Source organism: Blennius ocellaris, assembly GCF_963422515.1.
Source record: "Blennius ocellaris genome assembly, chromosome: 3".
In the NCBI taxonomy this organism is placed as follows: Eukaryota; Metazoa; Chordata; class Actinopteri; order Blenniiformes; family Blenniidae; genus Blennius; species Blennius ocellaris.
Genome location: NC_137652.1, coordinates 3,246,376 through 3,261,778, shown reverse-complemented (window position 1 = coordinate 3,261,778; position 15,403 = coordinate 3,246,376). Strand labels below are relative to the sequence as shown.

General features: G+C 45.6%; 2 protein-coding genes across 3 annotated transcripts in view; both read left to right on the top strand.

Moving 5' to 3' along the window:
- Positions 1-4,986: 4,986 nt before the first annotated feature.
- Positions 4,987-5,868, top strand: LOC308149226 (myeloid-associated differentiation marker homolog; the record flags this gene model as incomplete). The annotated part of the gene is made up of 1 exon (XM_080520903.1): positions 4,987-5,868. One exon carries the CDS (start codon positions 4,987-4,989, stop codon positions 5,866-5,868), a length of 882 nt encoding a protein of 293 aa, XP_080377029.1.
- Positions 5,869-8,680: 2,812 nt separating this feature from the next.
- Positions 8,681-15,403, top strand: part of LOC308147282 (testis-expressed protein 2-like) — a 36,328-nt gene continuing 29,605 nt past the window's right edge. For both annotated transcript variants that reach the window (XM_080519389.1, XM_080519388.1), the window contains exons 1-2: positions 8,681-8,800; positions 9,116-9,175. The gene's annotated coding sequence lies outside the window, so the exon portion shown is untranslated. The remainder of the gene's footprint in view (positions 8,801-9,115; positions 9,176-15,403) is intronic.

Below are 15,403 nucleotides of genomic sequence, written 5' to 3'. Positions count from 1 at the left end.
GGTCATGGCAGCTGCTGGAATCGCCGCAGTCAAACTCCCCCGGAACATGAATGTTCACGTGTGAAGTGAGTCTCGTGCTGCAAAGTCTGGAAGTGATTGATTTGAAACAAACAAAACAAAAAAAAAACGTAATTAACGTAGTTTTGTTTACTTCGCATCACCGTGACAACACAGCGACACAACACCAAGTGGAATTTTATTAAAGCAGAAAGAAAATTTCACTTTAAAAAGTTTCCTACCGGCTGATCGAGAAAGTAAAAGTCATTGGCTTTTCTTTGAAAAGTCGCATTTATAACGACCACAGAAGTAAATTCTGCAGCAAAACCGCGGGTTGCCAGGTTGGCTGACCGGGAGCCACCACACTATATTATTGCCACTTAGTTCATGTAATAATTTTATATATATTAATTAATATTAAAATCCTCAAAAGTAGTGGAGCTGCACTGTAACTAAACCCAGACGTATGTTCGATGTTTATTAATTCATTATTCACCTTTTTAATATTTTACTAATCTTGGAGAGAAACGGTTTCACGCAAAGCTAAAAGGACGTTATGAAGACAGTCTTTGAATTCAAATATAGTCTAATTTAATTGTAACAGAACTTTTTTTAACAGAAAGATGTGCAATTAATCAGTTAATTTGTTTTAATCGACTGACAGCACGAGTTAAAACACAATTCTACATAATTCTTGTGAAATTTAAAAAACAAAACAAAAGCTGAAACAGTCATGCAACTAATTCTTATCCCAAGTTGTAGACAAACATTTCTTTAAACAACAATGCTTTCAAGTGAAAATGCCAAAAGTTTGGCCCGGTGTCATTTGTCAAAGCGAATTCCTTCCAACTCATCGACTCTAAACGCGTTAAGATGTAAATCTGGATTAAATCGGTCACATCCTTCCTCTCTGGTCTGCTGATGCATAACAATATAACAATTATTAATTAATGTTGCATTTTATTTGTCATCTAGACACATTTTTCCATTTACAGTTATTTTAATTTCAAGTTTTACTTCCCATCCCTCATTAAACTCATCTGATGGGATCAAAAACAAAATTAAAACCCTTTGAAATAGTAAATAATCTAAATGTATAATTCTTGTAAAATCGTAAATTGTAATGTAGAATTCCGGGGAAATTTTTATTTAAAAGTTAATACGTCCAAGACAAATGATCCTGAGGTCAAATTACAGAGAGTGTCTCCTGCAGGGGCCCAGAAATGCTTCATTAAAGAGTGTAAACACGAGTTGAGCCACCAGATGGCAGCAGACACACGAAGCGCCTTCACCTCAACATCTGCTCAGGTTGATGCGCTCAGATCCTCCACATGCACCAGTTATTCTACAGTAATCCCGGATTATAGTCTCTGATGCACCCCCCCCCCCCCCCCACCCCCACCCCCCAGAATTCCAGGTTTTCTGTCCATGAACATTTGTTGCATCTTACATCAGCAACAAAACAAACACAGACATTTGTGTTGTTTCTGTGGGAAACAAAAACAACTTCTCTAATATTTAAAAAAAACAAAAAAGAAAGCTGTGTTTTCTCCCCGTTTCCATGGAAATGGAGCTTTTGGAAACCATTTTTTTTTAAAAAGCTGCATTTTCAGTTCATATCCCGTCTTTGCTGTACAGTTTCCTAAACTTATAGAAGCCAGAAATGATCTTTATATCAATATAAAGTCACCTCACCCTCCTCCACTGTATAAAAATAAAAAAAACAATTGCAAGATCAATTTGAAGATGAAAATTGAAAACTTTCATGGCGTTTCTGGATGTTTTGGGGTTTTTTTTTTTTTTTTACACGACGTGTCCAAAAACAACCCAACATCACCAACTTGTGTCCCCAACATGAAAAACGGCAGTTTCCATGGAAACGCACATCGTTTTCAACAAAAAAACGACGACTTTTCACCTGAAACGCTGTCGCATGAACTCCGTCGGCCCGACGTGACTCAAGACACCACCTTGTGCTGCAAAGTGGTACTGCGGGGCAAAGCCGTGCTCGTTGTCGCAGAGTCGTCGACTTGTCGTGTCTCAATCTGCAGATTATTTGAGCCGGCGACGATTCATACCGGAGCTCAATGTGACGCGACGTTCCGCTTTAGTTTAGCGTCTGGAAAATGAAGATGGAGTCTTCCTGGACAGGTGCGGCTTCTTTTCGTTCTTTCTTTCTTTTTCTTTTTTTTTGCATGTGCTTGAAAAGCTGCCGGTGTTTTCAGGTCTCCGCCTCCAGAAGGCGTCTCAGCCTCGCTTCACTTCCATGGGAACCTGTGTGCAGCTAATCCCCCCCCCCCCCCCTCCCCCACTTTTTTTTGGGGGTTGGAGAGGGCTTCTCCAAACAAATCAAGCCTCTCAGACCCCCCCCCCCCCCCCCCTCAAAGAAAGAAGAAAAACACACAACCTCTTTTCTCATGTGCTGCTCATAAAGCGGCGACCCGCCGAGAGGAAAATCCCCCTCGGCTCTGCCTCCTTTCTAGTGCGAGAGGAGGGAAGGAGGGAAGGAGGGATGGAGGGAAGGAGGGTGTGGATCAGTCGGAGCAGCAGGAGACTGTCAAGTGGGAGAAACTGAGGTGAACCCGGTTCCGGAGCGGGCGAGTGTGAACGGGTCAGCCTTTGATGTGGCGCCGCGCCTTCAGCTTCATTAAAGCACGGCGGGTTCACGGAAGGTCGGGATTATCCACGGTGTCGACCACCTTCCTTATTCTGATTCATCTTCCTCCTCCGATAGCTAGATTATAGAGCATCTTCCTCCTCTAGCATCCAGATTATAGAGCATCTCCCTCTAACATCAGATTATAGAGCATCTTCCTCCTCTAACATCAGATTATAGAGCATCTTCCTCATCTAACATCAGATTATAGAGCATCTTCCTCCTCTGACATCCGACTATAGAGCATCTTCCTCCTCTAATATCAGATTATAGAGCATCTTCCTCCTCTAGCATCCAGATTATAGAGCATCTTCCTCCTCTAGCATCCAGATTATAGAGCATCTTCCTCCGAAATCCAGATCATAGAGCATCTTCCTCCTCTAGCATCCAGATTATAGAGCATCTTCCTCCGAAATCCAGATCATAGAGCATCTTCCTCCTCTGACATCAGATTATAGAGCATCTTCCTCCTCTGACATCAGATTATAGAGCATCTTCCTCCTCTAACATCAGATTATAGAGCATCTTCCTCCTCTGACATCAGATTATAGAGCATCTTCCTCCTCTGACATCAGATTATAGAGCATCTTCCTCCTCTAATATCAGATTATAGAGCATATGATCTAATTATGTTTGTCAAATCTCATCCTATCAATAAGTTTACCAATAAGCACGACGCAGCAGCAGTAGTATTTTTTACCTGTACTTCTATACTTGAACAGAAATAGTTTATTGATCTGAGGTGGATTTTGTCGTTGAAATAAAATATTCTTATGCTCTAAATATAAATTACTGAGCTCCACCTCTAAAAATGATTTTGTTCATTATAAGGAATAAAAAACACAAGTTTAACTTCACAAAGTGAGATTAAAACGTCACATCACTCATTTCTGAAGTCCTTCATAGAATCCCTGCCTCCACCCTCTTCCTCCACACTTTCTTTACCCTGCAGTGCTTTTCCTGGTTCCTCCTGTCATCACTGTGACCACCACCAGAGGGCGCTGCAGAAACATCAAAGGATTGTTTCAGGGGCCTGAGATCATTTTCCACATGAGAAGTGGAATGAGCTTAAACAGAAAATATTACTTAATCTATTAATCAATTAATTTGTTATTATTAGTAGTATTATTATTATTGTTGTTGTTGTTATTATTTATATATGTATTTTTATATTCAAAGGTAGGGTTTCATCTTTGGTTTTACTTGATGTTTTCAAGGAATTTTCTTTGCAGATTTTATCTGAACAAATTGTATTTACATTTTTTCTTTTATTTATTTTTTTACAGTTTTCATTCTATCAAGAAAAGAAAGTCGTTTCTATCCTTGTAAAGAGAGAAAAATATTTGATCAAAGACCTTAAAAGGCTCTTTGAAGTCGCATATTAACATTTGTTACCAACGGCATGGAGCGCACGCGCGCCTGTGTGTGTGTGTGTGTGTGTGTGTGCGCGCGTGTGCGTGTGCGTGTGCGTGTGTGTGTTGTTTTTGCATTTTCGTTGCTGAAAAGTTTCACGTTTTGCACAGAAATATTTTCTTTTACAGGATCTCCGTTTCCATGGAAACGGCAGAAACTCTGAAAAGGGGTGTCGCGTTCATGTTGGGCCACTGGTTGGTGCTGTTGTTCGTTTTTACAATGAAACCATAAACACCGGGCGGCAGAAGGTCCGTCGGGTGTGTGTGTGTGTGTGTGTGTGTGTGTGTGTGTGTGTGTGTGTGTGTGTGTGTGTGTGTGTGTGTGGTTTCATTACAATGGCAGCCCTCGGTGTTGCTGCCGTTGCCATGGAAACGGACATCCTTTTTCAGAACGCCGCCGTGTGAACAGGGTCTGGATCTCCGCCGTCGTTTGGTCTGAAATCTTCAAAACTTCGCTTTCGAAGCGTCGCTTTACGACGACAAACGATCCGCCCGCGACTCAGAAAAAAAATAAAAAGGAAGCACCTTTCGTGAGAACTGGCAGCGGCAGGCAGAACGCCGTGTTTGCATTCGCGCTTTATTGTGGTTCTTCTGCACCTCCGGCGAGACTGAAAGTGCCGCTGAGCCTCAGGCACAGGAAGTAGGCGAGGTCTACTCTCACAGCGGCGCTGCTTCACAATACGTCGCCACTATTTGGGAGGTCGTCCGAAGGCGAGGACCTGGAAAACGAAGGCTTGACGACTGACGCCGCTTTTAACTTTTGGGGAAATTAGCCGGCTGTCTCCGCGGACTCTGCTGGATTATCGTTTTCGGCAGATCCGGGATTGAAAGCAGTCGTTTGATCTGCTTGAGACCGGAGCGCTGAGGGGCTTCTTGCGGACAGACACCCCGGGGGGTCGTGACGGTTCCCGCTCGGCGGCGATGCCCGTCATCGTCCTGGAGGCGCGGGACTTCGTCAGCCCCGTCTCCCTGGTGCGGACGTGGGAGGTCGTCTCCGGCTGCGCCACCTTCAGCCTGGCGGCGTCGCTGACCGCCGGGGAGCTGAGCCGGCGTCCGGGCAGCGACGCCGTCAAGGCCTTCTGCATGTTCGTCTGGTGCTTCTTCTTCGTGGCGTCGCTCCTCATCCACGCCCTCAGCGTCATCCAGTTCCACAGCCTCGTGCCCATTTCCTGGAAGAACCTGACCGCCACGGTGGCGTCGCTCGGGGCCCTGATGAGCCTCAGCGCCTCGGTGCTTTTCCCCTGGATGGTCATGGGCCGCGAGGACGTGGGGCCGCGGGCGGCGGCGGCGGCGGCCGGCTCCTGCCTCACCTTCCTGGCCTACGCCACCGAGGCCCTGGTACTCCGTTGGCGGGCCCCCGAGCGGCGGGGCTACATGGGGAGCAACACGGGCCTCCTGAAGACCCTCCAGCTCTGGGGCGGCTGTCAGATGGCGCCGCTGGCCGCCGCGCTGCTGGCCGAAATCCCCGGCGGCGCGAAGCCGTGGCGGTTCTGGGTGCCCGCCGCGTCCCACGGCGCCTGCCTCCTCGCGGCCCTCGTCACCGTGGCGGTCGTGGTGGGCGACCTCGCCGGCCGCTGTCCGCTGCCGTTCGACCGGCTGCTGGCGGGGTTCAGCCTGGGCGGCGTGCTGCTCTGCACGGCGGCCACCGTGATCGGCGTCAGCAACGTGCTGCGGCTGAAACGCCTTGGGCCCGACGCCGAGCTGGTCGTCACGGCAACCGCGGTTTCCGGCATCACACTGCTGGCGTACACCGTGGACCTGGCCTTCTCCGTCAAGCTGCTCCGGGACCGCAGTCACACGTGAGGACGGATCCGGATCAACCCTGGTCGGAACCCAAAACCTTGTCTGGATCTTAAAATCGCATCGTCGTTCACCCAAAAAGAGGCCAAAATTATACAAGTGTAAAATGTGAGCCAGCGGAGGCATGTTGGCCATAAACAGGAGTGGGCCCGGGACGGCGCCTTGAGGAACGCCACAACAGATCTCCTTCTCAGCCCAAGACTACAAATTCTGACAAAGATTAGTTCTCAAAGGATTCGTTATGATAAAAGTATGTTTCTGTTCTATTCTAGAAGTTTGCTTTTTTTTTTTTAAATGGGAAAGTTTTGTAAACGGGAGCCGTTCAAGTACTTAACAAACATTAAGTAAAAAAAAAAAATGTCAAGCCTTTTTAGATTCTTCATAATTTAAACTTTTTCAAACATTCAATTGCATTTTTTTTTTACAGTAATTCAAATATTGGATTTTTTAAATGTAATTATTTTTAAAAAGCAAAAATAACTACAATTCTGTTTTTGTCTTTTTTTCCAGACAAAAGCAAAAATTATGACAATTTGTTTTTTTTCTAAATGCTTGAAAATGCGTTTTTATGTTACGAGTGTAGGAACAACTGACAAAACAGCATTATAGTATAATGATCATTATCATTTCTCATTTATTGGCATTTGTTAAAGAAGATCAACAAAAATAAGCAATAATAATATTTAGCCTCAATAGGTACAATTTTCAAATAAACTTTTGACACCAGTGACATGAATTAATTACGATTCAGAACTGTTATGTTGTTTTTCATGTATATAATTTAAGTCATACTCATTTTTTACAGTGTAATCTACTTTAAAACAATGTTTGTGTTTATTTTTTTATTCATTATAAAAAAGGTGTTTGAACAGAGAAATGATCAGTTTAAATCTACATTTGTAGCCAAAACATACAATGATATAAAAATGTTTTGTTTGTTTTGGAGAAATGAGTTTTGATCACAGATATGTCATATCAAGTAAATCAAAAATACTACGATGTAATTACTCTCAGGTGAAATTCGTGTCATGAGACGTTGTGTGAAGAAGTTAACGGGATTTTGCCGCCACAGTTTCTCAGCGAGGTCGAAAAAAAACAGGAATTGTCTTTTCACCGATGTTAAAGAGTTACGTGACTTTTCCCACGGTTATTAACTCTGGATTACGTGACAGATTAAATCCTCTTTATGGGCACGTTGTGCTCGACGAGCACTTCCCCACTTCTCATGTGTCTTTAAAATGTGATTTACAATCTTGCAGCTAAAAGAAACTAGAGTTCCAAAGGTTCAAACTAATAATCATCTGTGAAACATATTTGTTTTCGTACATTTACCGAGAAATTCTCTTTCTGGGATAATAAATAAGATTTAAAGACAGTTTGTGGGAAGAATTGGTCTTAATGGAATCAACTGATGGTCTCCATACAGAGATGTGACTTTTATAACTGTCATAAAACTGAAACCAACAGTCATTCCTCGTGTTCGCTGCACCAACTGCTTCAATCCACAACCCTATAATGTTAATATCTCGTTTTCGCTTCAGCCCACAATGAAAATTTGACTCAAAGAGCCACAGGACAAACTCAAATTGGCCTCACGTCACCAAAACATCGTCCAAATTATTAATTAAACTCAAGACAAATGTAAAAAAAACAACAACAAAGAGGGTTGCGTGTAAAAAAAACAACAACAAAAACCCAGCAGTGGTTTTATATTAAAATTCATACTGTAATCATTCACATAATTAAAAAAAATACCCAGTGTACAATACATATACGTTCACTTTAAAGGAAAAACCCTGAAACGGGAAGTTATTTAACGGCCCGAAGTCACGTGAAGCAGTTTGACGAGGCCTGTTCCCCTCCGTCACCACTAGATGGCGACAGAACACTTACATGTAAACCCGCTTCAATCACGGGACTCGACTTTTAACCGCATCAGAGACAGTTTCTCTCTTTATTGGTGTAAAACAGCTTTAGGGTTACAACATAAACGGACCAAGAACGAGAAGTCACTGCTGATATTCACACAAATTACAGAAGTTCCACATAAAAGTTACTTCACATGATTTCATATGGGTTTTTTTTCAAGAGTAATATTTTAAACATGAAAATATAAAGAATTAAACATTGTTCAAACGTGTTGAAATGACAATCCTGCATCTAATTGATAGGTTGTTTTTATAATAGATAGATAGATAGATTTTTCATTACATGTTCATATAATTAAATCATAGGAGTTGCTCCTTTTTTGCGTCAATGGATGAAAAGTAGACAAAGGTACAAATACTATAAATATATAAATATAAAGTGCAGAGGAAGAAAGGAACGGAAAAGATTGTTTAAAATTGTTGAAATGTAAGTCAGGTTGAAATTCATGTAGATTATTATATTTATTATACAACAATATTTGGATAAATGTATATTATATTATATTATTTTATTCTATATTATATTATAGTGTAGTATGTTATGTTATGTTTTATTATATTGTATTTTATATTATAGTATAGTATGTTATGTTATATTATATTATATTATATTATATTATTAATGAGTGATTATTATACAATAAAATAAATGTTGTTCAAACCTGTTGAAACATTTTTAGAGTTATTAATCCTGCGGCTTATTTGACGGTAAAGAAAAAGTGAAGACAGTTAAAAACTTGTTTACTTGGGACCGTGTTCCTGTCCTCACGTCTGCCTGCTCCCTCCAGACCCGCTCAGTCGCTGCGCCGATAAATCGATGGCGCCGCTGCGGGGCTGCGGGGCGGCCGCTCCGGATCGACTGCTCTGGTCTTCAGGTGTCGCCGGAGAGAAAAAGGGACCGTGGCTCGAGTCGAGACGTGGAAGTGAAGCAACATTTCTCCTGCGATCCTCCGAAACTTTCGCTTCGTTCCGACTCATCCGGGGGGAAACATGGAGCCTCGCGCACGGTAAGACGGTTTCCTCAGTCCGGCTCGAGAAAGTCAGTTTAAACTAAAGTCGTGATTCAGTTTTTAAGGTGTTTTTTTTTTTTTTTTTTTTTTTAATTCTTCTTTTTTCTTCCATCTGTCCTTCAGTAAAGTTTTTTTTTGTGTGTGTGTGTGTTCAACGTGTTGGTAGCAACAGCTGACAGTGTGTTTCTGACCTGGATCGCTAATAACCTCCACAACAACAACAACAACAGTCACTTTTCAGCAAAGAAACATGTTTTAATGTGTTCGAGCAGAAACACTCAGACCCTGGTTTCCCTGCTCGTGTCTCTGCAGCTGCACGTGAAACTGGACTCTTCCTTCTCAGCCTGGATTGAATGGCACCGAGGAGACGAGGTGAGCACTTAGCCAGTCGATCTGAAACATTATTGATCCGCTGCCTGCGCGAGGGCAAAGTCTGCATGAGGAGGAAGAGGAGAGGAGGAAGAGGAGAGAGGAGGAGGAGGGGAGGAAGAGGAGAGGAGAGGAGAAGGGGAAGTGGAGGAGAGGAGGAGGAGAGGAGGAAGAGAAGAGGAGGAAGAGAAGAGGAGGAGGGGAGGAAGAGAAGAGGAGAGGTGAGGAGGAAGTGGAGGAGAGGAGAGGAGGAGGGGGAGAGGAGGAAGAGGAGAGAATGAGAAGAGGAGGAGAGGAGAGGAGAGGAGGAAGTGGAGGAGAGGAGGGGAGGAGGAGAGGAGGAGGAGGAGGAAGTGGAGGAGAGGAGGGGAGGAGTGGGAGAGGAGGAAGAGGAGAGGAGGAGGATGAGAGAATGAGAAGAGGAGGAGGAAGTGGAGGAGAGGAGGAGGGGAAGAGGAGAGAAGGAGGATGAGAGAATGAGAAGAGGAGGAAGTGGAGGAGAGGAGGAAGTGGAGGAGAGGAGGGGAGGGAGAGGAGGAGGAGGAGAGAATGAGAGAAGGAGAGGAGAGGAGGAAGAGGTAGAGGAGGAGGAGAGGAGGAGGAGGACGAGGGGAGGTGAGGAGCAGGAGGAGGAGGAGAGGAGAGGAGGAGGAGAGAATGAGAGAAGAGGAGAGGAGAGGAGGACGAGAGGAGAGAAGAGGACGAGAGGAGAGGAGGAAGAGGAGAGAAGGAGGAGGAGGAGAGAAGAGGAGGAGGAGATGAGGAAGAGGAGGAGAATTTTGCTAAAATTCTTGTTTTCGTAGCCGTTCTTTAAATCTTTTTTTTCTTCATTTCAGAAAACGTACATTTTTAATTTAGTTTTACATGTTTAGCGGCTCCAGACAGATTTGATTTTGTGGAACGTTGTGAAAACGCCTCTTTTGATCATAAAGGTTGCAGACCCCCCCCCCCCCTCCCGGCCCCTCCCCCAAAAGGACGGTAGTTAATTGAATTTACACTCGTCTGTTAAACCTGAAGTAAAATGTAATTTTTGGATGGCAGAATTCAAAGTGGCAGAATTCAAATCCTCTTTGATGTCTTTACCAGACATGAGGGTGAATCCATGTCTCTGGTTGGACGTGTGCGATTTCGTTTGTCTTCCACTCATTACAGCCAGCCTCCATTAGAGGAAGACGACGACGATGATGATGAAGTACTGAGTCACCCGTTCATCACGTTCATTAAGCCGGCAGGTCGACTGGGCGTTTTTTACTTTTATAGCCGTCATTAGATCAAAGCTGAAAGCTTTTAGGGAGGCGGAAATCCTGGGACTTCTTCCATCTCCTGACCGAAATACAAGATTTAGCGGCAGTTTGGAAGCGGTGAAACCTGAAGCGGCGGCCTGGAAGTGGCTGGTAAGGCCGTCGAGCCGGTCGGGGCAGAGCTTTTCTATCCCTTTTCTCTCAAAAGGACGGCGACGGCGGCGACGGTGGAGGAGCCGCTAATCGCACGCCGTGTGTCGACCGGTCGCCTCCCCTGTTGACTCGCCGCCTCTTTATGGCTTTATGGCCGCGCAGCTCCTCAGCTGCTCAGCCGCTTCTACACTTTCTCTCAAAAGCTTCTGGAAATCTTTTCTCTTGGTTGGTTTTTTGTTGTTGTTGTTGTTGTTGCCGCGGTGTCGTCACGCCTCGCGCTGCTCGATGAATCAAATTTTAATCGTGATTCTGATTTTGGCTCCAGACAATCTCAACATTCATATAATGGAGGAAAAAAACGATTACGTGGTGTTTTATTTTGTGAGAGCGCCACTGTCAGCAGCCGGTCAGACAGGAAACGACAACACGTTTAACCCGAACGTGCAGGTGCTAGCTACTTAGCGCTAAGGTACTACTTTTAAATTTACCGAAAAAGTTGTGAACATACGGTTTCCTCTGCTCGCCGATGACATACCTGCTGTAAACTAACATATATTGATGATGATGATGATAACGGCGTGTTTCGCCAGTGGTTTAGCCATTTTAAAGCCGAGTCATGCTAACGGCGGCTACTAGCATCACTTAGCTTTAAGTACTTAGCTTTGCTGCCTCACAGGATGTAAAGTATCGACATATAATGTAAAGCAATATGATTCGTTACTGTAGTTTGTATTAGTATCTGAAATTATTTATTGTTTTAAAAAGATTGAGCGTAGCACAACAGTTTATTTTACAACTACATTACAAGATGTTTTTATAAATTGAACAGGAGAGGTTTTTTTTGTTTTTTTTAAACATGTTCAATAAATGCTGTTCCAAAATCAAAAACATAATCGTGATTTCAATATTGCCCCAAACTAATCGTAATTAAGATTTTTCTCCGTGATGGAGCCGCCGTCGTCACGCCTGAGGTGACGGAGGGTTTGTGGACGTTCCGTTTCCCGTCTCGCCCCCAAGCCGTGGCGGCCGGTCGTCATGGAGACGCTGCCAAATACTCGACCTCACGAAAACGACTGGATTTATTCCATTGTTATCGGCCGGTAGGACATTATTTGGTCCAGCGTCTCGGCCGGCGGAGCGAATTAATGGATGAATTGACTTTTTAATTATTCAAACTCAAAACGTAGAAACCTGTAATCATGATTGTAACACCAACACTGAGGTCTGGTCTCGTTTGTCCAAACTCTGAACTGAGGGAGGGTCAATGTTTTCCTGCACCGACATGTGACCTTGTCACCCGTCCAACAGGTGATTTACCTCTTTCTCATTTGAAATCCGCTCCAGTGACTTAAAGCAACTCCAGGAATTCATTTTTTTTTTTTTAATCAATCGATGGTTGATGACGTACTTTAACTTTAATTCCTGTCCGCCGGCCGGACTTCGTCACGCCGACGGAGAACCGAACGGTTCTTCTCTGGACCTTGTTCGTCGGCGAGGTCGTCCGGCGGCTCCCGCTGAAATAATGAGGAAACGCCGGCCGCCGTCGTTCAGCTCCGACGGCTTCATTCATCCGGCTGCCGCCGCCGTCAGGATCACTTCTTACCGGAGGTGGAAGGTGGGGGATGTGGTGTAAATATAGAACGTCTAAAAATACCACCTCAGAGCCTCCCGCTTGGATCCGAGGCGTAATTCACAAGGAAGAATCGCAAGAATCCTGGAAAGACACGAGGCGTCTGAGCATCATTGAGTTCATGTGCTTTTGATTTGAGCCAGAAGAAGCGGTGCCGCCAGTTTTACTGACCGTCTTCCGCTAGTTTTACTGATCAGCTTCCGCTAGTTTTACCGACCGTCTTCCACTAGTTTTACCGACCGTCTCCCGCTGGTTTTACCGACCGTCTTCCACTAGTTTTACTGACCGTCTTCCGCTGGTTTTACTGACCGTCTTCCACTAGTTTTACTGATCAGCTTCCGCTGGTTTTACCGACCGTCTTCCACTAGTTTTACCGACCGTCTTCCGCTAGTTTTACTGACCGTCTTCCGCTGGTTTTACTGACCGTCTTCCACTAGTTTTACCGACCGTCTCCCGCTGGTTTTACCGACAGTCTTTCGCTAGTTTTACCGACTGTCTTCCACTAGTTTTACCGACTGTCTTCCACTAGTTTTACCGACCGTCTCCCGCTGGTTTTACCGACCGTCTCCCGCTAGTTTTACCGACCGTCTCCCGCTAGTTTTACCGACCGTCTTCCGCTAGTTTTACCGACCGTCTCCCGCTAGTTTTACCGACCGTCTTCCGCTGGTTTTACCGACCGTCTTCCACTAGTTTTACCGACCGTCTTCCGCTGGTTTTACCGACTGTCTCCCGCTAGTTTTACTGATCAGCTTCCACTAGTTTTACCGACCGTCTTCCGCTGGTTTTACCGACCGTCTTCCACTAGTTTTACCGACCGTCTTCCGCTGGTTTTACCGACCGTCTTCCGCTAGTTTTACCGACCGTCTCCCGCTAGTTTTACCGACCGTCTTCCGCTGGTTTTACCGACCGTCTTCCGCTGGTTTTACTGACCGTCTTCCACTAGTTTTACCGACCGTCTTCCGCTGGTTTTACTGACCGTCTCCCGCTAGTTTTACTGACCGTCTTCCACTAGTTTTACCGACCGTCTTCCGCTGGTTTTACTGACCGTCTTCCACTAGTTTTACCGACCGTCTTCCGCTGGTTTTACTGACCGTCTCCCACTAGTTTTACTGACCGTCTTCCACTAGTTTTACCGACCGTCTTCCGCTGGTTTTACTGACCGTCTTCCACTAGTTTTACCGACCGTCTTCCGCTGGTTTTACCGACCGTCTCCCACTAGTTTTACCGACCGTCTTCCACTAGTTTTACCGACCGTCTTCCGCTGGTTTTACCGACCGTCTTCCGCTGGTTTTACGGACCGTCTTCCACTAGTTTTACCGACCGTCTTCCGCTGGTTTTACCGACCGTCTTCCACTAGTTTTACCGACCGTCTTCCACTAGTTTTACTGACTGTCTCCCGCTAGTTTTACCGACCGTCTCCCGCTGGTTTTACCGACCGTCTTCCACTAGTTTTACTGACCGTCTTCCACTAGTTTTACCGACCGTCTTCCACTAGTTTTACCGACCGTCTTCCACTAGTTTTACCGACCGTCTTCCGCTGGTTTTACCGACCGTCTCCCGCTAGTTTTACCGACCGTCTTCCGCTGGTTTTACTGACCGTCTCCCACTAGTTTTACTGACCGTCTCCCACTAGTTTTACTGACCGTCTTCCACTAGTTTTACCGACCGTCTTCCGCTGGTTTTACTGACCGTCTTCCACTAGTTTTACCGACCGTCTCCCACTAGTTTTACCGACCGTCTTCCACTAGTTTTACCGACCGTCTTCCGCTGGTTTTACCGACCGTCTCCCACTAGTTTTACCGACCGTCTTCCACTAGTTTTACCGACCGTCTTCCGCTGGTTTTACCGACCGTCTTCCGCTGGTTTTACCGACCGTCTTCCACTAGTTTTACCGACCGTCTTCCGCTGGTTTTACCGACCGTCTTCCACTAGTTTTACCGACCGTCTTCCACTAGTTTTACCGACCGTCTTCCACTAGTTTTACTGACTGTCTCCCGCTAGTTTTACCGACCGTCTCCCGCTGGTTTTACCGACCGTCTTCCACTAGTTTTACTGACCGTCTTCCACTAGTTTTACCGACCGTCTTCCACTAGTTTTACCGACCGTCTTCCACTAGTTTTACCGACCGTCTTCCGCTGGTTTTACCGACCGTCTCCCGCTAGTTTTACCGACCGTCTCCCGCTGGTTTTACCGACCGTCTCCCACTAGGTTTACCGACCGTCTTCCGCTAGTTTTACTGACCGTCTTCCACTAGTTTTACTGACTGTCTCCTGCGAGTTTTACCGACCGTCTCCCGCTGGTTTTACCGACCGTCTTCCACTAGTTTTACCGACCGTCTTCCGCTAGTTTTACTGACTGTCTCCCACTAGTTTTACCGACCGTCTTCCACTAGTTTTACCGACCGTCTTCCGCTGGTTTTACCGACCGTCTTCCACTAGTTTTACCGACCGTCTTCCGCTGGTTTTACCGACCGTCTTCCACTAGTTTTACCGACCGTCTTCCACTAGTTTTACCGACCGTCTTCCACTAGTTTTACCGACTGTCTCCCGCTAGTTTTACCGACCGTCTCCCGCTGGTTTTACCGACCGTCTTCCACTAGTTTTACCGACCGTCTTCCGCTAGTTTTACTGACCGTCTTCCACTAGTTTTACCGACCGTCTTCCACTAGTTTTACCGACCGTCTTCCACTAGTTTTACCGACCGTCTTCCGCTGGTTTTACCGACCGTCTCCCGCTAGTTTTACCGACCGTCTCCCGCTGGTTTTACCGACCGTCTCCCACTAGGTTTACCGACCGTCTTCCGCTAGTTTTACTGACCGTCTTCCACTAGTTTTACTGACTGTCTCCTGCGAGTTTTACCGACCGTCTCCCGCTGGTTTTACCGACCGTCTCCCACTAGTTTTACCGACCGTCTTCCACTAGTTTTACCGACCGTCTTCCGCTGGTTTTACCGACCGTCTTCCACTAGTTTTACCGACCGTCTTCCGCTGGTTTTACCGACCGTCTTCCGCTGGTTTTACCGACCGTCTTCCACTAGTTTTACTGACTGTCTCCCGCTAGTTTTACTGACCGTCTTCCACTAGTTTTACCGACCGTCTCCCGCTAGTTTTACCGACCGTCTTCCGCTAGTTTTACCGACCGTCTCCCGCCGGTTTTACCGACCGTCTCCCGTTAGTTTTACTGACCGTCTCCCGCTAGTTTTACGGAC